The following is a 21,839-nucleotide window of genomic DNA, read 5'->3' as shown; positions in this document are numbered from 1 at the left end:
CTGGCGATGCCAAATCTCAGTTCCATTTCCAGCTCTTCAGTGTGGGCGTTCCCCACCTGTCCCTGACATGTAGGTGGCCCCGTCCTCTCCAGGACTCGCCCTTGGGATCAGGGACATCTGGCCCTGGCACATATTTCCAGATGGGAGCACCTGTGCGCCCAGGAGGGGTCTCCCAAGCTCCGCACTGGAGCTGGCCATGCCCATGGAGACCAAAAGCCCTGTAAATGTAACTGGCCCATGACCCTGGTGGCCTCCAGCAAGCTCTGACCCCCTGGATCACCCAGGTCTGCACTGCCCTGTCCAGAGATAATAGAAGCAGTGCTGCCCGTGGCACAGCTGGCCATGTGCTCCTGGCTGGGTCTCCACGTCACACGGAGTCACTCAGACCCATTCTCTCTGGACGACGAGGGGCTCGGAGGGGCAGCAGCCCCCACCCTGGCCCTGGGCCAGGCCACGGGCGCCGGGCGCCAAGCCCCCCCCCAAGTGCCAGGGCTGCAGCCCACCTTTCTTGGCCGTCTCCATCTCCTCCTCGGTCCAGCGCGAGCTCTCGTTCATCTCCATAGAAGCTGTGGAGGAAGGCAAAGCGGTCAGCAGGTGCCTGGGAGGCCCTGCCCTGCTTCCCGAAGCCTAGAATCCCTCTCCTCTGAGTCAGGGAGGGAAGGGGCCTTGAGGGTCGCCTCCCTTCTCTGACCCCCTTGGAGAAGCTGCATTTCAGGTGGCCCTTCCCAGCCGGCACCGGCTGCAGCTTCCGACTCTCAAGCCACACACAGGGCAAGACCTGGGCTGAATCAAGCCACAGACCTCCACTCACAGCCTCCACTCACAGCCCCCACTCAGCGTGCCACACTGGGACAACTGAAACCACTCCCTTCACAGGTGGGAAAACTGGAGTGGCCTTGGCTATGCTGGCCATCCCTGCCTGTACTCTGCCTGAACAGGGTGGCTCCTGGGGATGGCCTGAGGCAGGGGAACAGGGTGGGCCTAGGTGGCAGCTCCCAGGGCCCGGCTTGCACTCGGGCTGGACTGTGCCCTGCTCCTGGGCTCTGCTGTTCCCAGGCCCGGCCTCAGGATGCCCACAGCCCGCTCCCGCTGGGACCTAAGGTCCCCACAGGCATGACCACCCCAGGTCAAGGACTCTGGTCCTGGAGAGTGGTCATGTTCTCCCAGGACAAGCCCGGCCCCTGGCGTCACTGAGAAGGGACACACTTCGCCTTGGGCTGGGGCAGAGGTGGCCGCTCATCTGTTGTGGCCTTTTCTGAGCCCCTCCTTGCTCCCCGAGACGTGAGCCCAGCCGTCCCTCCTAGCTGCCCTGAGGGACCACCCGCTCCATGGACTCAGCAACAGAAGGTGGCCCACAAAGGCTGGCAGAGGAGACCAGTCCCAGCAGGGGTAATGTGGCCGGGGACCTCGATCTGGAGAGGCCACCCCAGCAGCCTCCCTGGAGCCCAGGGTCTCTGAGGCAGGCGGACAGGCCTGAGCCGGACTGGGCTGCAGTGGAGGCTGTCTCAGAGACCAGGGAGGTGAGCCTCCACCGCGGGCCTCCAGGCACACCGACACAGGGTGGCAGCGGGCAAACATCCAGGAAGCAGGTAGACCTGCGGCTGGTGTGCCCAGCTCAGACCCCAGCTACCTCTGTGACTTCAAGAGGCCACAGCCCACCCAGCCTTGAGCAGCCCCTGTACAAAGCAGGACCAAACTAGCCTCCCGGAGCCCCCGGAAGAGCCTGGTAGGGCAGACTCCAGGCAGCCTGGAGGCCGAGCCTCTCCCCACTGGCCCACGCCAGGAAGGAGCCCTGGACAGAGGCCGGGCTTCACCTGGTCCCCACAGGGCTGGCCCCAAACACCAAAGAGGAACCGAAGGGACAGACGCGCACCTGCTGCCCCCTGTGGCGGACCTGGGAACTGCCACTCAGGCCTGGTCTCTGGCCGCCTGCTGAGCAGTGAGGGCCCTTCCTTTAGCTCAGGAGGGAATGTGGGAGCTCAGGGGCCTGCCAGGGTGGAGGCCGGGCTGCAGAGGGGTCAAGCCCAGGCCCCAAAAGGGGCGGCAACTAGTCACCCTTCAGCTGCTGCCAGGATGTGGACCAGGCCAAATGGCAGAGCTGACCCAGGGAACCAACTGTCCTCCAGCGTCACACAGGGGACACCCCGAGGCCTGCACCCCGGCACCCTCCACGCTCTGCCCACGCGACACATCGGTTACCCTCGCCCCAGAGTGAGAGGCGGCACAGAGGACACGAGGCCCTGGGGCTGAGGAGCTTGCCCTAGGTCACACAGCAAGTCCAGCGGATAATGCTGGGACCTGAACTCATGCTGCACAGAAACCCCAGGCAAAACCCACCCCCCGGCCCTCACCCAGCTCGGCGCTCTGCTGGGGGGTGGCCGCCTCCTCGTGGCTGGCCTCGTTGGCCATTGAGCGGGTGATGCGCCCTTTGCGGCGGCCCTGGCTGTTGGCAGTTTTGCGGCCTTTGGAGGCCACGGCCTCCTTCTCATCGTTGTCCTCCCCAGAGGTGTCTTCGGTCTTCTCCCTAAAGGCCAAGAGGAGAACAGGAGTGAGGCTGGACTCTCCGCGGGCAGTGGAGGGGGAGGCTGGGGCGGGGTCTGCAGCGCCACCTATGGGAGGCCAGCCCCGAAGGTGATTTGAGTGACCTCCCTGGCTGGGCGAGAGGCGATTAGGCACAGCTGGGTCAGAGCTTTCCCCACCCTTCTCAGGTCCGAGGGCTTGTCCGCGCAAAGGCGTGTCTGGCCACTGCCCTGAAGACCCAATCGGCGCCCCTGACCTTGGGATGCTGCCCCCCTTAACCTTCATTGGATGGGAATTTCCCTGGAATTTTTTTGTTCCCCAATAAAAGTCCACTCCCTGGCGCGCTCTCTCTCTCTTCTCTCTGGCCTCCGCAGTAAACCTCGCTACCACAGAAGGTGGCTGGAGACTGGAGCTGGGAGGAGCCGTCCTGGAGCTGGTTTAAAGGTAATTAGAGTCTCCTCTCTTTAATTTAAAACTCCCTAGCGTTTTCGTTTTCTCACGACTTGAACCTTCTTTCATGAACCCAGAGCAGGTCGCGGGCTAGAGCCACCCACGCTCATGGACTGCCCAGCGGTCAAGTTGGGCACAGGACCGGCGCTCTTGGTACATGGCCTGGTGCCCACCTGGGAGAGCACTGTCCAGCCATCACACCCCGCTCTCCTGTACTGAGGGGACAGGGGGGTCCTGCAGGTTTTACACAGGCCTGGCCTGGTGCAGGGGCCTCAACCTGAGCTGGACGCCCTTGGGTTTGGCTCAGGAAGGTGACTGTGCAGGCTGACCACCGTGCCTGCCATTCGTCTTCCTGGACGGCCCGGCTGGGTGGCGTGGGAGGCAGGGGAGGCCACCAGATGTTCCCTGAAGCCACGCTCCTGGTGCCTGGCGCCCGGCTGCCCCCTCGCCAGCTGGCTGACTTCCTGCGCCCCTGGCAGGTGGGGAGGTGTCAGGCCCGGCGGGCTATGCCTGGATGCAGCCCAGCCTGACACCGCTGTCTCCAGGGGAGCACGCCAGCCACCCCCAAACCCGGCTCCCCAGACCTTCCCCCAAGGAGACTGGGAGCAGGTGGAGGAGAGGAGGGTGGGCGGGGGAGGAGGGCAAGGGGAAAGCCGCCGCCTCCCCAAGGATCCCGAGTGCACAGGGCCTAGAGCCTTACTTGACCAGCTCCTCCCTGTCAGTCTCCAGGTCCGGCTTCTCCTCCTCCTTCTCCGCCTCCTTCTCCTTCTCCTTCTCCTCCTTCTCCTCCTGGCTGCTGCGGGGCATCTGCTGCTGCTGCTGCTGTTGTTGCTGCTGCTGCTGCTGCTGCTGCTGCTGCTGCGGCCCAGGTAGGGTGGGTGGGAGAGCAGGATGAGGCAGTGCTCCTGTACACCTGAGCCCCACCGGTGGTTTTATGCAGTGGGCAGGGACAGGGGCAAGGAGATAGCCAGCAGTGGCTGGGGGGCCGCTGGGCACCACTGGCATGCAGGGGAGGGAGGACCAGGCTCAGGGCCCTGCAGGGGGGTGTGGGAAGCACTGGCGGGGGCACCCTGCCTCCTATGCCCAGTGCCTGTGTGACCCTCGGTGAGAGTATTGACCTCTCTGTGCTCTGGTTTCTACCTGATGGTGAGAACCACACAAGAGGGCCTTGACCACGGGCTGGAGGCCCGAGCCAGAGGCCCCTTACGGAGCACCAAGGATGGCATCTGGCATCCAGAGTTGGGGGGACACGAGGCACCCACCTGAGGGAGACCTGGGACCCACCCGACACTGAGCCCTGCCCGGAGGGAGCTCAGGCCACCTCTACCCCGGTTCTCCAGGCCTGTAACACAGGAAGGTGGGGGATACCCCCTTCCCTAGAGTCCCCCGAAGCCCTGGGCCTGTGTGAGGCAGGTGGCCACTGAGCCCGGGCTGCCGCGCTCCCTCCTGCATGGGGTCAGGGGTCAGGGAACAGGCCGCTTCATAAGGCGGGTCCAAGGAGCCTGGGGAGGCCAACCTCCTCACTGGGGACTACAGCTTTCAACTTTGGTGTCACTCGCGCTGGCCTGCTGACCTGCCCTCCAGATAGGAACTGAGGGCTTCCTCCCGCACCCTGCCTGCTGCCCTCGCCCTGCTGGTTCCTGAGGGCCACCCTGGCTCTCCTCAGTCACCGGAGGACTCCCTGCAGGTAGCCGCCTCGCCAGGCCCTCCCCCTCCAAGAGCCAAGTGGAAAGGGCTGTGTGCCCCAGGCTCATGACGTCAGGCTCGTCACATCGTCACACCGGGTTCCCAACCAGGGAGAGACCCAGGGGAGGAGCATCCATCAGGCAAGGCCGCGCCAACAGAGCTCCGCCAGGTGGGGACAGCACGGGGCCAGGTGGACACTGCACGGCCGCAGGGCCTGACCTGTGCCAGGCCCGTGGGCGCTGAGGCGGCAGCTCTGCCCACCCTGGGCCTTGGGCCTGCCCCCGCCTGCCAACTCGCAGGCTGCCAGGTGTCCTTGAGCCAGCACAGGCTCCCAGGGCGACGCCCAGCAGGCAGCACCTCGGCTACAGCTGTCCCTGCAGGTGGGGGCCAGGACGGTGGCCCTGGTAACTCCACAGCATGCCCTGGCTACGGGTGCCTGAGGTGGGCAGGGGGTGAACGGGGTGGAGAGGGGGTGGCAGGACCCAGGGAGGGAGAACGAGGGGAGGCCGCCTCACAGGGCCACTTCTGCTGTCTGGCTCCCTGAACACCTGCACCCAGCACCCAGACCCAGGGGCCCCATCACCGGAAGCCTGGCCACTCCAAGGCCGTCCTCAGCTGTGTCTCCCTCTAGAAGCTCTTCCCTCTGACCCTCCCAGTGAGGGCAGTGGCCCTGATGCATCTGCCCACTGTCCCCTAGGCCTGACTGACGGGGCTCACTGACACCTCAGGGCTTCAGCCATGGGCCTGACACAGCGCATGTCCACCCCCACAGCCAACTGAGTCTCACCTGGTGGCCCAGGGTGGAGAGGGGAGACCCACGGTCCCCAAGCCCTAGCTGGGTCTCCCCTCACCACCCCTGGCCAGGACGTGAGGCATTCCTGTGACCCCTCTCTGCCGTCCACCCCTGGAGGCCCTGCTGGCCCCTGCCAGGCCTGCTGTGTGCCACCGACCACTGGAGGCCAGCAGGACTCCTCCACGTTAGTCTATTTCACAGAAGAGGAAACTGAGGCAGCGGGAGGGTGGGCGCTAAGCTGGCCACCAGCAGGGCCAGGGCTCACAGCAGGTCCACATGCCGCCCCCCCCACCCTGTGTCCCCATAGCTGCTGACAGGGAGAATGGCCAGGCAGCCCCAGCCTTAGGATATGCCCTCCAGGATGTGACCGTGGGCCTTGGGCCTTGCAGTCACCTGGAGGCCTGTTCCCCGCTCCCGTGGACCCAGGCGGCCCCGAAGGCCCCACCACAGTCCCCGTGAGGTGCAGGTGGGCACTACTCAGGACCCACCAGGTGCAGGTGGGCGCTGCTGGCTCTAGCCCCAGGGCCTGAGGCTCTAACCACGCTGATCATTGCCCCCATGGGACCACAGACGCGCACTGCTGGACACAGGGGCAAGCTGCAAAGTCGGCCGCCCGGGCACACCCCACACCAAGAGCACCAGGGTCCCCATTGGGTACCAACCTTTATTGGTTCCAATTCCCAGGCTATCCCAAGGGCACCCAAACTTGGGAGCTGTGACTCAAGTCCAGGGTGCACACACGTCCTCTAGAAGGACCAGGCAGGGAGAACCTCGGCCCGTGGCTGGGGGGACCCAGCCGCACCTGCCCAGCTCTGCTCTGCTCTCCAGCCTTCAGGCAGCTGCCCCCCCCAGCAAAAGTGGGGGGGGGAGGGGCCAAACTGCTGGGCACCAGTCCCGCCCCCTGCAAGCCCCGGGAAGAGGCAGATTCCCAGGAGGATGGGGATATGACCACTGCTGGTCCTCGGACCACACTGAGGGTCAAGGACTTCAGGGTGCGCTTCTCAGGGCACACAAGGGACCCTTGCCGGGGCAGCCCTGCCACCCATGGGAGCCTGTATCCCAGCATAAGTGACCCCAAGACAGCCCCAAGGGTGCCACGCCCACGACCCTCTCCAGGCGCAGAGGTCACGCCCACCATCAGCCAGGCCGACTGTGGACTGTGTGCCCAGGGCCCGGTCAGGGAGGTCCCCAACCACAGCACAGCTCTGCGGGAAACCCAAGCCGACCCACAGCCTTGGGGATTTCCCCAAGGGAGCCTGCTTCCCGCAAAAGGGACTAGTAGGAGCCAGCACTTGGCATCTGGGGAGGCTGTCACCTCCTCCTCCCAGAATCCTGGTGTCACCCACCTTATGGAGAACACAAAGACCCAGAGGAGGCTGAGGAACCTGCCCGAGGTCACAGAGCAAGGAGGCCCAGCCAGGGGCTTGGCCTCCCACCTCCGCCTGGAGGACTATGGGCTCCTTCCCACACCACTGAAGCCAAAGGACATCACCACCTGGTGACCCCAAGGGGACACCAGGCCTAACCATACGAAGCATGCACTGAAACTGAGCAGGTGGGGGACAGGGACAGGGCAGGCAGAGGTTCCCAGCTGACAGGAAGGGGCTGGGGAACAGGCCTCTGGGCCAATCCAAGGCTCAGGTGATGCCTTCATCAAGGGGTCACTCGGGGAGGGGCCTGCGTATGCAGAGGCGGTGGTGAGGAGATGCCCGCCCCGCTCCAAGTGCCACCCTGGCTCAGGGCGGGCAGAGCCCGGGGGCTTTCAGAAGGGGAGGAACTGATCTTCCCTGGGGGGAAGGTGGAGGAGGGGAAGGTGGAGGGAGGGTGGGTGGGTTCTAGGAAACTGAGGAGGGTATAACTTGAGACTGCCCTGGTAGGGGCTCCCTGGCAGAGGGCTTGCTAAGCATGCGCCAGCCCTGGGCTCCAGCACCCCCAAAATACAGGGGCACTAGGAGAGCTCCCCAAGCCCATGAGAGCGACACCTCACTACTCCAGCAACACCCTGCTGAGCACCCTGGGGCCTGCCACCCACACAACATGAGTCCCCGGGATCGGCCTCAGAGGGGGAAGGGCCGGGGTGGGGGCCGGCAGAGGCAGCTCCAGTGGCTGCCCGGCCTCCGGGACCTGCTCATGCCATCTAGGGGGTCTTTTAATACAGGTGTGATGGGGCCAGCAGGCACCAGCCTGAAGGGGTTAGGGTCCCGGCTGCTGTGTGGCCAGGACAAGGCCATCACTCACAGGAATACCACCTCAGGACCCACATGTAACCATGTCCACCATATGCCATGGACACAGCCCTGGCCTGATCTTTAGGGTGGACGTTTCTTCCTCCTCCGCTCTCCCTGCTCCTCCCTGATGCCTCCCTCCCTAATCTGGGGGGGGGGGGGGGCGGGGGCGGGTACCTTTCTTCCCGTCCCAGGAACAAGTCCCCCAGAAGGTCTCAGAAATGACCTTCTCCCACGTCAACAATTGCATGTCAACCCCAACGGGGTCCTGGAATGCAGGACCTCTGTGAAAGCCCCTGTTCCTGCTGATGGCAGAATCCAGCCTTGGGGACAGGAGTCCAGGGTCTCTCCTTTCAGTAGCAAAGCAATGAGCCTTCTTTTCCCTTCTCTCAAAATCTCGTCCTCGTTACTGGATTGGCATCAGGGACAAGGCGGGAGCCGACAGCAACAGAGAGCACAGGAGACCAGAGGCGCCCACACCTGAGGGCCTGGGCTTGCTCCCAGCCACCTCCCAGGGAGCCCGGCTATTCTCTGCCCGAGGTCCCTGTGCCAACCCCACCATCAGTGGGACCAGATGTGGAGGTGGCTGAGGTGACCCCTCCCAGCCCATCAGTGATGGGGGGTGTGGAGGGGCCTGGAGAGAGTGTTCATTTACACCGTGCCAAGGGGCACCTGTAGCAGCCGGGGCAGCCACAGGCCGGGCACCAGCATCCCATGAGGAAGGTTCAGCATCCGCCCACACAATGTGCCAAGGCGCCACCTATGTATTTACTGGCGGTGCCTGGCCAGGCCTAGGGCTAGCTGCTGGGCACGTACTCCATTGTAAATTCTAAATCAGATCCTCTTGGAGGCCTGGATGAAATCCCTGGTCCTCACCTAACACTGGGTGCTCTGGCTCCCTATCCTATTCCTCAGGGGTTCTCTCAGGGCTCACCTGCCTCCTGATGACTTCACAGTGCTCCTGCCACAGGGCCTTTGCACTCCCTGTGCCAGCTGCCTGGCTCTGCCTGTCACTCAGGTCTGAGCCCAACAACACCTCCTCAGGGCTGCCCTGCCCCCACCCCTCCTGGCTCCGCCTCTTCTGCAGCTCTCACCTCAAAGCGCTACCCTAGCTGCTGCCCCTGCGCTGTCACCCCCTGGGGAATCACCCGGACAGGCCGCCAGCCCCAGGGCCAGACTGCTGCCCATGCTGGCCTGGCAACTGCCAGCTCTGGGCAGCCCAGCTGGCGATGCCCACCTCTGGGCCCTGGAGCTTGACGGGCCCTGCCTGGCAGCACCCTTGGGCTCCAGCCTCTTCCCTCTCGGCCGTGGTCCACCAAGGACGGGCCGGTGGGGCCTTGGCTGAGCCTGGCCCACAGGAAGGCCACGTCCTCTCAGCCTCTCACTCGGCCACCCCAGCCGCTTGCTATGTCCGGGCGCGGCTCTCCTGCCCAGAAAGCCTCCCTCAGCCCAGCCGAGAACCAGTGTCATCTGCCCCCCTCAGCCCTAAGGCTGCAGGGTCGGTCCAGTCAGCCTGTGGGCCCCAGCCTGCAGGTTGGAGGCCCACCCTGGCCCCTCCCTGGCCCCCGGAGCTGTCCACAGTGGCAGGCACACTGGCCCCGGCCTGGGAGCTGAGGCCTGGCCCGCCACACGGGTCCCCGCCACCAGCCTTCCAGGGATACAGGGCACTGAGGTGGCCAGGCTCTGGAAACCAACATCACCACAGTGGCCGCCTGCCCCAGAACAGCCTGCCAGGTCACACTGTCCCTGTGTGCTGCCCAGGGCTACGCGAGTGCCACAGCCTCGGGAATAGGGTCACCTGTCCCTGGGCAGGGAACGTGGAGAGGTGGAGGCTGGGTGGGGGAACCGTGGGGCGGGGCTCCTGCAGAGTGACACCACAGGACCAGGACCACAGAGACAAGCAACAGAGGCTGGGGCTGAGGGTCGGGCTGGTCAGTGCAGCCCTGCTCCGCGGTCAGCGGTGGGGAGTGGACAGGAGACAGACATGAACAGGGCGCTGGAGATCAGGGTGTGCGGCCAGACGGCAGCTGGGCAGTGGGCCTCCGCCCCAGCTTCCTCCCTCGGCCAGCAGCCCGGAAGGGCAGGCCAGGACGCAGGAGCCAGGACAGACCTTTCCTGTCCCTGTGTCCCGTCTCTGTGGGAGAGAAGGTCACCGGGAGCTCTGCCACCCCCTGGCCTCCCAGCTGGCCCCTCCTCCTGGGCCACAAGAGAGGGACGGGAACACTCACCCTCAGGGACATGCCACCCTGACCACGTGGCCCCATGGCCGTGGGAAGGCCTCGGTGACTGTCCGGGCCTTCCTGTTGTGAGCAGCCGCCAGGCCTGCTTGGCTCCCTGACCACGGGCTCACTGGGCAGCCCGGGGCCTCCTGAGCTCTGGCTTTGCAGTAGGTGGAGTGGCCAGGCCTGGCCTGTGAATCACCAGCTATAAACCTCCGCCATCGCCAGAATGAGAGCTGGCCCACATGGCCTGTGACTCACCACAGACAGCTGGGCCCTCGAGCCTAGGGGTGGCTGCTGGCCCCGGTCCAGCCTGTGAGTTCACTGGCCACTGTCAGGGGCCAGGCTCCGGGGGTGGGCTGGGGATCTCCTGGGGCTGGCAGGAGGGGCTGCCTGGGCATGCAGCTCCCTGGGCTGGACAGAGGCTACTGCCCACGACCAGCCGTAACCCTCGCCTACAGGGCAGTGGACGCCATGGCGGGCCTGCTCCATGGGCCAGAGTGCAGGTGGCCACGGGCGGCCAGTGTCAGAAGGCTGGACTCAGACCACTGCTCACGCCTCAGGGCCCCGCAACCCCGTCCCCACTTGTGGTGTGCAAAGTGGCCCTGGAGTGACGACCAAGCAACTCTGGGGCGGGGCACGCGGGGGCCGGTGGTGGGCCGGCTGCCAAGCTCTGGCCTGGTGGGGACGCCCAGGACAGAAGCCTGTGTGACGTGGTGGCGTCCTGCCGCCCAGGCGTGGCCGAGAGCAGGCCCTGACTGTGCTTGACACACAGGCACCGTGAGGGACAGACTGGCCAGGCCCCCGGAGGAGGGTGGGCTGCCCATCGGCAGCCTTCGGCCCCACGAACGTCCCTTCTGCCCGGGGCTGCCTCCCTGGCTGGCCACTGCCCGTCAGTGCCCCAGGGGACATCCAGGAAGGCTGCTCCAGAGCCCCTTGGTGGCCAGGCTGGGTGAGGCAGCCAGGGCTCTCCACAGGGCAGCTCTCAGGCCTGGCCTGCAGGGTCGAGGGCAGCTGGCACTCCGCATCGCCCCAACCCCGCAGATGACTCAAAGGACAGATAAGGTCCGCAGGCCAGGAAAGGGCACAGCCCAGACGGCCCCTCAGAGCCAACCACAGCCTCCCACTTCAACCACCGAGCCAGGAGTGGCCAAGACAGGGACCTCAGCCTCTGGGCCTGGGTGATGAGCTAGCCAACTGGGGACATGTGTCTTCCACCATATGATACAGGGACCACAGCCTGGGAAGGACATCACGCCTACTGTCAGCACCTGGGAAGTCCCACCTGGTATCCGCCTCCACAGCTCCTGTCCGCACAGTCTGGTGTGTGAGCACGGCTGGGCCAACCTGCGGTGGCCGTCCTAAAACACCACGCTGCTTCTCCTCTAAAGGGGGCGTCTAGCAGCCCTGGCTTGCAGGGTGCCCCGGGTGACCACGCACAGCCTGTGCATGGGACAGACGTCTCTCGGGGTAGGCGGGTCCCCAGGGAGGTAAAGCAGAGGCCCATCCAGTGACACCTGACAAGCTGATGAGCAAACTGAACACTGGTGAGCAGCTTAGCACTGGTGTGGCCTGGGCCATGACCCCTATGTAGCCACTCAGGAGAGGGGACAGGCACAGGGACAGGGCTCTGGAGTCCGAGAAGGAGACACAAGGAGAGACAGAAGGGCAGCCACAGCGGTCACAGAGGCACCTGGGAGCGGAAGGGAAGGAGACGGGCAGGCAGACGCTGCCAGTCACAGGGCCCGAGCTTGTCCTCAAGCACGAAGACGCAGGTGTGGGCTGTGGCCGTGCCACCGGCCCGCTCTACCTCTGTCTCGCCACAGGACACAGCCCGGCCCCGCCCCTCCAGTGGCACCGGCCACCAGCCTCAGCTGTGCTGAATGCCACCTCCCAGGGCGCAGGGCGAAGGCTGGGGTCTGACCCAGGGACAGAGGCCCCCGGGAGCCCCTCCACGCCCGGCCCCACTTGTGTGTGACAGGGTCCTTGCAGCACCTCCCCCCCGCACACCCAGGCAGGACCACGTGACCAGGACCACCATGACTTCTGCTGCCCCGGTCCCCATGTCACCACTGCAGCCAACAGCGCCCCTTACACTCCCGCTGCAGGCCAGCCTCTGGGACCCACCTGAAGCTGCCAGGTCTCCCTGGACTCCAGCGCCCATGGGGGTGCCCACAGTCCTGGCCAAAACCACCGGGGCCTCCTGCACGGGGAGAGGACATGGACAGAGGGAAGCTGACCTGTGGCGCATCCACCCACCTGCCAAGCTACGTGCCAGGGAGGAGGGCCCCCAGGGAGAGGGGAGAGGGGCCCCCAGGGAGAGGGAGAGGGAGAGGGTGCGCCCTGGCCGCGCCCTGGCCCGAGGCCTCCACGGCTCACCTGCGGTCAGGGGAGGGGGCTGTATCCAGGCTGGAGGGTGCCAGACACGCCGCTGGCCCAGAAGCCCACAAAGGGAGGAGACCACTGGGCAGCAGGAGGCGGGCAGGCAGCCTGTGCCCCACCAACCAGTGCTCAGGCCGCCAGGATGGCCAAGAGTCGGTCAGAAAGATGGGTCGCAGCGCAGCTTGCCTGGGATGTCCGTGCCCACTCATAGGCCTTGCCACCAGGGACGGACAGCCTCACCTCACATTAAGAAGCCGCAGGTGCTGTCACTCACAGCATCAGCCACCTGGAAACCACCACTTCCCGCACCTCCTCCTCATCTGTGCCCTCACAGCCACTACACCAGGCCGCGTTTGTCCTTCGGGTGCCCAGGAGGATGACCCAGCACGGGGCAACAGCCAGGTCAGCGGATCTGCCTAGCACAAGAGCGGTCCTGGGGTTCAGGTATAGACCTCTGCCCCTGGCAGGACCCAGGCGGGGCCAGCATCTCTACCACAGCCAGGCTGATCAAAAGGGGACACCCCGAGACCCTCCCACATACAGGGACACAGGCGGGGGCGCTGCCCTGTGTGAGAGGCCAGGCAGAAACAATGACCCTCTCCTACCGTCCAGGAGCCCCAGGACCCCCAGGCCAGCCTGGCCTCTGTCTCAGGTCACATGATCCTTGGGCCTGTCCTGGGGTCTGGCGCGCAGTCTCGGGGCTTTCTGTGACCTAAGATTTAAAACCAGCTTCACCTAAACCCAGATTTCTAGCCCACCATCAAAGACTCAGAGACGGCAGCTCAGAGGGCCCAGAATGGGCGCGAGCTGGCTCAGGGTGCAGGTCTCTGGGGAGCCCCTACCTCGCCAAGCCCTGCTACCTCCCCGACACACGGCGAGCGGGAGTGCTCCTGGTCTGCGTCCTGTGGACACCAGCTGATGCCAACGGGGCAAAGGTGGTCCTGTGTCTCCTCATTCACCTGAACCCCAAGAGGACCTGGCCCTCTTCTGCAGCCCTCTGCTCTCCCTCATGTCCCCGTGCTATCTGGGCCACCCTCTGCTCCTTCTGGCCGGGTGGGGGCTGCTCATCAAGCTCATCTGGTCCTCCGGGGGTCCCAGCACCCTGGGGTCCCCCATCGTGTCTGCTCTGCACAGCCAGCTCAGAGGCCCCTGGGCCCAGCACACGGCCAAGTCCACAGCGTGGGTAGTCAATGTGAAGGACGTTTCCACAGAGGAGGGGCATCCAGCATGGGAGCCACCACACTACTGGGGCCACCACGTCATGGTTTTCCCCTGCTGGGCAGGGCAAGCAGGCTGGCAAAACCAGCCCAGGAAACCCCAGCCACAGACCACATGCTGCCTTCCTTTAAGGACCCCGAGGACAAGGATAAGGGCTCAGTCCTGAGCATTTCAGTGGGACATTCAGAATGCAGCCAGGGTGGCTAACTCCCTCAAGACTCACTTCCTGCCCGACGCTCTGCTCAGAACGAGAGCGAGTGCCTACTTCACATGGACAGAGATTCCCGCTTGTGAAGGCCAGCTCGATGCCCACACGGTCCTGGGAAGGGAGGTTGGTGAGAGACGCCCGCCCCTGCCTCCATCCAAACACCAACCAACCAGAATCCCCTCCAAATGTGTCGCCGACCCCGAAACCTTGACCGTGTTCACTGAATGTTTTCCAAACCAGTGCTCTTGTCTTCCACCCAGGGCTGCCCCACCACAGGCACCCAGGCCACTGGGCTCCTGCTGCACAGCTGCCATGGCGCCAATGGCCTCAGCCACGTTCCAACAAAACTTTATTCGCACAAATGGGTAACGGGTGGCCTGGGCCCAGCCTCTGGCCAGCCCTGTCCCAGAGTGACCCTCCAGCTCCTCCTAGGCAGGGACCCTGGGGAACAGCAGCCCAAGACCGGCTGTTTTTTCTTTCAAATACACACTAAAACAAACACAGCAAGCTGTTCACATCTAGAGCACCTGTTGGTCACCCCTAGATGTCCAGGGATGCTCACTTGGGAATGGGGCCTTTCACCTCAGGGACCTCTCCAGCCAGGAGCCAGGGAACTGGCAAGGCTGAGAATATAAGTGGCCATTTCTCTTGGGCACTCATCCCTGCTGGGGACACTCCCAGCAGGGCAGGCGTCCTGGAGGGATTCTCCCCAGACCCACCGTCACCGAGGGAAGCCGGGCTGCAAGGCTGCTGGGCACAAGCTCGGGCAGGGGTGGCCGCCCAGCAGGTGGCCAGGTCCCCAGGGACGCCGCCCACACCTCCTCTCACCTGGCTCTTGCCTCGGCGCCGGTAGCTCCGCCGCACCAGACTCTTGTAGTTCTCGTTCTTCTTGGTCAGGTAGTAGTAGAGGACACACTCAGCCACCGTCTGCAAGACCGAGGGCACAGGTGGGAACTCAGAGCAGAGGCCAGAGCCAGGCGCCAGGTCAGAGCATGGCTCTTGCCTGCAGGTTGCCTGGCCCCTTGGGGTCTACACACTTCAAGGGGCCATCAGGAAGACCAGCCAAGCTGCTCGCAGAAGCAGTGCGCAGGGCCGCGCCTGGCCAGGAACAGGGGCCAGCGGGCTGCAGGTGCCTTGTGCTGACCATACAGCTATTAGAGGCCCCCCTCCGCTGGCGCAGAACAGCCTCCAGCACCTGCCCAGATGAGGCCAGGGCTCCTTTCTCTCACCGCAGCTGCCCCTTCCTGGAGCACCAAGCCACGCACATGGGGTCATGTCACCCTGTCTGCTTCCGACCCACGTGAGCCTGCGTCTGAACCCCAACAGGAGCAACGGACACCCTCAGAGGGCATGGCCAAGCCCCCCAGGCCAGAAGTCCTTCCTGAGGCAGTGCAGAAGTTCCCGGAGGTTCAGGCCAGCGCCAGGCGAGGGTCACCGGGAAAGCCAGTCCATAGGCCTGTCAGGGTGAAGCAGGCTAGACCCCAGCCACCCTAAACAAGAGCCCCCCATAGGCCAGATGTGCCACATAGAGGCTAGCCCCCGCAGCCCCTGCCCACGCTGCCCACCAACGTGACCAGTAGGCAGGAGTGTCTCACAAGCAGTGTTTGCATGTCAGGCCAGGTGCTGCCTCAGCTCCCGGATGACGAGAGCTCCGCACGGCTGGTGGTCCCGTGGCCTGCCCCGTGTCAGGCCAGGCTGTCCACCCGCCTCCCAGTGGGCACCTCCTGTCCTGACCTCTCTGGAAGCTGTCATTGTCATGGGGGGCCGCCATGAGGCCAACTCTTCCCCCAGAGCCCTCCCTCCCAGGAGGGACTGCTGTGGCGGCTCTGGACACCCTGCCCCGCCTCTGCACCCGGACGGGCGCTCCCTGGGAGGGCGGCTATTTATAGGGCGCTCTCTGCACACTGGTTTTTCCGGCAGGCAGAGCTGCCTCCCAGCGCCCATCTCCTCCTTGTATGGTCGTGTGCCATCGGGGCCGACACTGGGAACAACTGTTGTCCTCCAAAATAACTGCCTGGATCCCACACCCAGGGCCGGGCTCCGGCCACCACCCACGAGCCCGGGGCCTGGGAGCAGCATGGTGCGGAGCTGGGGGCGCCGGGTGCCCACCCCCAAGGAACAGGATTCAGGGCACTCCAGGCTCAGACTAGGGGACAAAGTGGGGCTCCAGCAGGCTTGTCCATGTGGACTGGGACATGTCAGCCACACACCTGGCCTGGCGTCTGGGCATCAGAGAGCTCACAGTGACCACGACAGGGACCTAGAGAGCCACTCCACCAGGGCTCTGGGAGGCACACGGCCCCATCCACGGGGGACGCCAGGCAAAGCAAGGCTTCCAAGTCACATCCCCAATTTGCAAGGACACTTGACAGCACTCTTGAGGAGAGGGTGGGGAGGCGGGCACGCAGGGCTGAGGGGACACCCCTACAGGGCTCTCCTGCATTCCCACTTGTGTGGCAGCCAGATGCTCCTCCCCATCCCAGGCCAGGGCGGGGCCTGCAGTGCTGCTCCCTGAGAGGGGGGGTGGCGGCCTCTGGGCAGGGAGGGTCCTCTGCCTTAGGCCTGTAGTGGCTGCCGGCAGTGTGGAGGGAGCCAACTCACCTTCCTCTCCAGGAAAGAGGCGATCAGGCCAAAATTCTTGGGATGTTGCATGAACCTGTGGGGAGAGGGGAACGGGCGTGAGGCTAGGCCGAGGGGCACGTCCCCGCGGGGCGGACTGTAAGCACCCAGGCGCCAGCCATCTCCACGGCTGGCGCGGTGGGCACCGCCCCACTCAGAGCAATTAAGTCGGGGGTGTGGGAAGGGCTGGCGGTGGGGTGGGACCCGGAGTGAGTCACAGCTGCAGTGCCTTTGAGATGTGTGTCTGTCCTGGGAAGATGGCTTCCAGGAAACACGGGACGTGCACCGGCTCTGCCAGGTCCCCTTAAAAACCTGCCCTGGGCCCCCCCAGCTGGGCCTGGGAAGCCGGTTGCTTGGGAAGAGGTCACGGCCGCCAGGCAGCGGGCTCCCGAGGGAGGCACAGTGGAGGCCCCGAGCCTGCAGGAGGCGGGACAGGGCTGGCGGCCAAGGAGGCGGCCACAATGCACTGAAGGCGGCCCGGGAGCTGGCTCTGGGCCCCGGCTTCCTGTGAAGCCGGGAATTACTGGGAAGCGGCTGGGCAGGGAACAGGGACAGCAGGGAACAGGGACGTCAGGGGTGGGGACATGGGTCACGGCCTGCTGGGCCCCAGGGACGCTGGGTGGAGACACCAGCCCCAGTGCCAGCATCCCACGACCTGCCATCACCCCACGGCCTTCCAGGGGGGACATGGCGGTCAGCAAGGCAGGCCAGGCAAGTGCAGGCACTCGTCGTGCCTGGCCACCAGGTGGCTGGGCAGGAAGCCAGCGGGCCTCCCCCGATCCCAGCCAGACACTAGAGACTCTGGAAGCGCCTCTTGTCCTCCTAGAGGAAGTGGCAAGTGGCGGACCTCCCTGGCCTGGGCTCTGGCCACCTCGGGCTGCTGGCAGAGCTGGGGCTGTCTCAGAGCCGTCTCTTCCGGGTATGGAGTCCTTTGTAGCCCACCCCGTGTGGGGACCGTCCTGCCCCACTCCCTTCCAGGAATCAATCATGAGAAAACTTCCTAGGCTGCCTGTCCCCGCCCCCGGCCCCCGAGCTTGCTGAAGAGACCCCAGGGGCAGCTGGGCCTGAGCCCACAGGTGCTGCCGTCTGCAGACAACCGACACAGGGCCAGAGGGTCCCCGAATCCCCACATCTGCCCTGGACCATGCTCATCCTCACACCCTCACTCTCTGAGCAACAGGCACCCAGGACGACGCACTCGGTCACTGGGACGGGTGGGGAGATGCACAGGTCCCCTCACACCCCCTCCTTATGGGCCCAGGGGGCTGGAGCCGCAGAGCTGGTACCTGAGGGGTGGTGGAACCCATCCCAGGGTGCCAGGGCGACCACGTTGCCACCCCATATGGAAGCGGGGGCTCTGCGGGGGGCAGCCTGCTCCGGGCCACACAGCGGGGACAGCAGACCCTGTGCCCTCTTCCAGATCCTCAGAGGCCCCGCGCGCTGCCACAAGCTCTGCAAGTGAGGCCTCCGAGTGACCCGCACTCTGCGCAGGACCCCGTGGCAGCTGCTCCTGACGGAGGAGCCAGGCTGCAGACCCCGGCCCCACGCGGCCAGCTTCTGAACCAACAGGTGGGCGATGTCTCAAGGAGAGTAAAGCCACCGCGAGAACCCACAACCAGCGCCAGGGACACCCAGCCTCTGGCTGTGCCCGGCCACCTCCCCGTCTAAGGTACTAAGAGACGTTCAACATGGGGTCTAACCTGATAGGAGGACGCTCCAGCCCCCTGAGACCTGGAGTGGACCCTGAGTGAGACCCCTGCACACTGCTACCCTGCCCTCTACCTAGGTGGGTTTCAGAAGCTTCACAAACAAAGGCCGTTCTCTTTTTGGTGCCAGGGACTAAACCCTGAGTGCTCTACTACTGAGCCCCGTTCCGGCCCTTGACACGGTGGAGACAGGGTCTTGCTAAGTTGCTGAGGCCGGCCTCCAGTTTGCAACCCTCCTGTCTCAGCCTCCCACACCGCGCTGAGCCACCGCGCCTGGCAACTGGGTACATTTCTAAACGAGGCTCTCCACCTCAGACCCTCCGGACTGCACTATGCTGTTTCTGCGTCCTGGAGTCTGCACCAGCTGACCCGTCTCCACCACGCCACAGCCCAGGCTGGCCCACAGGTGGACTCACTTCTCCCGGAAGGTCTCCTTCTCCTGCTCGCTCCACATGTTCATGACCTGGCGGTCCCGGTACACCTTCATGGGGTCGTCCATGAGCCCGTTCATGTTGATGAACCGGATGCGCTGCTGGTCAGCGTCGTACAGCATGGGCGGGATCACAGCCAGCTGCCGCATCTGCTTCTCCAGGTTCTGGGGCAACAGGACAGAGGGCTGGGTCAGAGGGCATGGAGGGCAGGGTGGGGGACGGCGAGACGTGAGGGTGCGAGATCCCGGAGAGCAAGGGAAAGGTGAGCAGCAGGCGGCAGCGGCCAGCCCCGGGGAGGCGGGCACCCCGACACCGCAGGAGAGTTCTGCCCTCAGGGCCATCTGTGGGGAAAGGGGAACCTTCCGTGGGGCGAGGCAGGCAGCCAGGCGGTGGGCCTGGGGTCCAGCTGCCCAGGGCACGTGGACACTGGCACAGAAGGGATGGGGATGACCAAGGGGCTCTGAGCCGCACACGGGACCTCACTTCCCCGCAGCCCCATGGCCAGCCTGCCCTGGACATGAGCTGCCCAGAGGGCCCCACCTCCCACATCCGACCTCCCCCTCGAAGCTCAAGGCTTTTGGCCAAGAAACAAAGGAGGGGACGCAACTCCCATCTGGCCAGGAGAAGAGCCCACAGAGGCCCAGCGGTCAGCACATGGCCTGCAACCAGCCTCACTGCCCGAGACGAGGGCAGCACAGGAGTGGAAGGGGGACCCTCCCCAAAGGGACCCTCCTGCTCCTGGGCTACCTTCCCGAGTGTTCCTAGCAGGGACTGTGCTCTGGCCACCTAGAGCTGAGGGGGACGGTCAGGGTCCAGCCTCTCACAGACCCTCCCTCACATGGTCCTGGGGACAGCCTGTCCCGACTTCCCCTTCCCACGTCCCTGCCTGGTGCAGGCACAGCAGCCGCAGCCTCATGCGGTGGGACCCGGGGCTCTGGGCTGGGCGTGGGGTCGGCAGGACAGCGTGCAGGAAGGAAGGAGCCAGCCGTGGCCCCCAGCAGGCCAGGGCAAGGCCTCGGGCCGCACAGTGGCTTTCTGTTCTGCTTTCTGCAGGCCGCGTGTGCCTGGAGCTGATCGGCCAGGCGGCCCTGCCACCTCATGCCACCTCATCAGGCACAGGGCAGCTTGGTGCGGGGGCAAGTTCAGGGCTCTGCCCGACTCCCCGAATCCGCACTGGGGCCAGGCCCAGGACCACTGCCTAGCCAGGGCCCGCTCCCGGGCCACCTGGGTCCCATGGGCCTGAGACCGGCACCAGGGCACGGCACTGCCCAGGATGTCCTGCAGGAAGAGGTGTGGTCTCGGCGCTGCCCAGCACCAGGCCACCACCCTCCAGGGCTGCAGGCCACCTCGCTGGGCCTGGTGTGGCCGAGAAACCGAGTCTTCAACTGTTTCACTTAAAGAGCCACGGTGGCCAAACAGGAACACCGAGGACCGCCCACCTGAAAAGACCACAGCAGGGGCCAGGGCCCCTCTGCACATGGCCTCATCCCACCACAGTGTGGGCACAGGGACCCGAGTGCTGGGCTAGACCCCAGAGCCCCAGACCTGGGAGGGGACACCAGGAACTACAGGACACACACCCCCACCTCCTGGCTGGCCATCCCCCGGCCCAGTGACTATGGTCAGGGCCACCATGGCTGGCCTCCAGGCGTCCAGTCTGAGGAGAAACCTGGAGCCGGAGGCTGGGGCTGGGAGGGGCCCGGCTGCACTCTCCAACTGTCCTGTCCCCTCCAGTCCGTCAGGATCAGGGCCTACTGCTCAGGGGCTTCCGCCCACTGGCTGTTGGGGCTCAGCCCCGGGGGTGCCTCGAAGGGCCAGAGGGGCAGAGCCAGGGGCAGGCCCCACCCCAGCTGCCTGCCTCTGGGCATCAGGGAATTTGGTCAGTGCCCAGCCCCAGCCTCCCCCCCACCCCACAGGCCTGGAGCAGGTCCCGGCTGCCCAGCACTGCTAGTCCAGGGCCTCCAGGCCCAACATCATTCTTCCCCTAACCGTCCAGGGTGAGCCCGCTTCTGACGGGGACCCTCCCCTGCAGCAGGGGACCCAGGGGAAGGGACGCTGAGGCCGAGCCAGGTCTGGGACTCACCTCCTGCTCTGAGAGGCCATCGATGATCTCAGACACCTCGTGCTCACTGCGGGCCGCCGACATGGAGAGCCCGCCACCCCGCTGGCCCACCCTGCTGGGGGCCAGAGGGACAAAGTCAGGACCACCCCCTTGCCAGCCGGGACACCAGGCTGCATCCCAGGGGCAGGCCTGAGCCCACCACGTCCCCACAGGGTGAGGTCACGTGGGGAGGAGGCAGCAGAGGGACAGACCTCCAGCTGCACAGCTGGTCCAGGGGTGGCCTGGGGAAGGCCCAGGGTGGCGTGGTGGCAGGGTGGCCCGGGGTGGCCCGCGGGAGACCCGGAGTGGCAGGGGGGAGACCCGGGGTGGCAGGGGAGGCCTGGGGGAAGCGCAGGGTGGCCCGGGGTGGCAGGGACGGGGCGCCGGCGCTCACCTCTGCATGCGCTCCTGCAGCTCGCGCTGCTTGCGGATCTCGGGGAACTGCTTCTCGTAGTACTCGCGCACCTTGCTCTCCTTGGCCCGCCGCCGGGGGTTGCTCTCGATGCGTTCCACCTTCTTCTCCCAGGCCTCCATGAGCTGGTCATAGCGCTGGCAGAACTTCTGCTCCTGGGGCAGAAGGCGGGCGCTGAGGGGCAGCCGGCCTCGGCCTCGGCCTCCCCCATGGAGCCCTCCAGGCGCCTGCCAGATAGAGACCACCGCCCCTCCCCCAGCAACAGCCACCCAGCTCAGCCTCCTGGGGAGGCCTCACCCCGCCCGAAGCCACCAGCCCGGAGCCGCTGCTGCACCAAGTCACCAAACCAATCAGATTCCAAGTTCTGACCCTCGTCCGGGCCACGGCTCCAGGGCTCAGCGGACACGGGGCTGGGGCCACTCGACAGCACCTGCTCCAAGCTCTGCGGGACGGCGTGGCTCAGGGGTGTCCGTGTGGCCAGTGGGCCACACCTGGGCAGGACCCTGTCCCCAGGCCCCAGGCCCAGCCCAGCCCCCCAGTGTCAAGAGCTCCTGAGGAAGAGGCTCCGCCCTCCACCGGGGAAGTCTTTCTCTCCATCAGCCTGAATCACAGCTGCCTGGCCTCTTCCCCTCCAAGGTGAGGGTGGACAGCAGCCAGCCACAGGGCAGACCCCGGCCACCACCTCTTACCCACAGGGCCGGACCTGACGCCCATCCTCACGCCTAGTTGCTCTGCCTGTCCCTGCAGCTTCTGACCAAGGGCAGCTTGTGGCCATACCCAGCCCTGACCAGCCCAACAGCAGTGGACCCAAGGGTGGTGGGTGGCATCCGGGTGCAGAGCTGGGCCCCACAAGTGTGTACCCACTCCGA

At 65.5% G+C, this 21,839-nt stretch overlaps 1 protein-coding gene across 17 annotated transcripts in view; it reads right to left on the bottom strand.

Annotated features, from left to right (window-relative positions):
- Ncor2 (nuclear receptor corepressor 2) overlaps positions 1–21,839 on the bottom strand; it is a 143,036-nt gene that overhangs the window by 48,643 nt on the left and 72,554 nt on the right. For 9 of the 17 annotated variants that reach the window (XM_071616038.1, XM_071616071.1, XM_071616047.1 and 6 more), the window contains 8 exons: positions 20,953–21,125; positions 20,541–20,634; positions 18,443–18,621; positions 16,303–16,357; positions 14,530–14,628; positions 3,671–3,828; positions 2,352–2,524; positions 504–566 (listed from right to left, as the gene is read on the bottom strand). In XM_071616038.1, coding sequence (XP_071472139.1) covers positions 504–566; positions 2,352–2,524; positions 3,671–3,828; positions 14,530–14,628; positions 16,303–16,357; positions 18,443–18,621; positions 20,541–20,634; positions 20,953–21,125 — 994 coding nt within the window. Of the gene's footprint in view, positions 1–503; positions 567–2,351; positions 2,525–3,670; positions 3,829–9,902; positions 9,928–14,529; positions 14,629–16,302; positions 16,358–18,442; positions 18,622–20,540; positions 20,635–20,952; positions 21,126–21,839 lie in introns of those variants that run through there. The other 8 variants (XM_071616044.1, XM_071616073.1, XM_071616075.1 and 5 more) reach the window with 5 other exon arrangements.

The sequence above is a fragment of the Marmota flaviventris genome, chromosome 1, assembly GCF_047511675.1.
Source record: "Marmota flaviventris isolate mMarFla1 chromosome 1, mMarFla1.hap1, whole genome shotgun sequence".
Lineage (NCBI taxonomy): Eukaryota > Metazoa > Chordata > Mammalia > Rodentia > Sciuridae > Marmota > Marmota flaviventris.
Note: the sequence above shows the minus strand (reverse complement) of the source record. Positions and strands in the feature narration are given on the sequence as shown.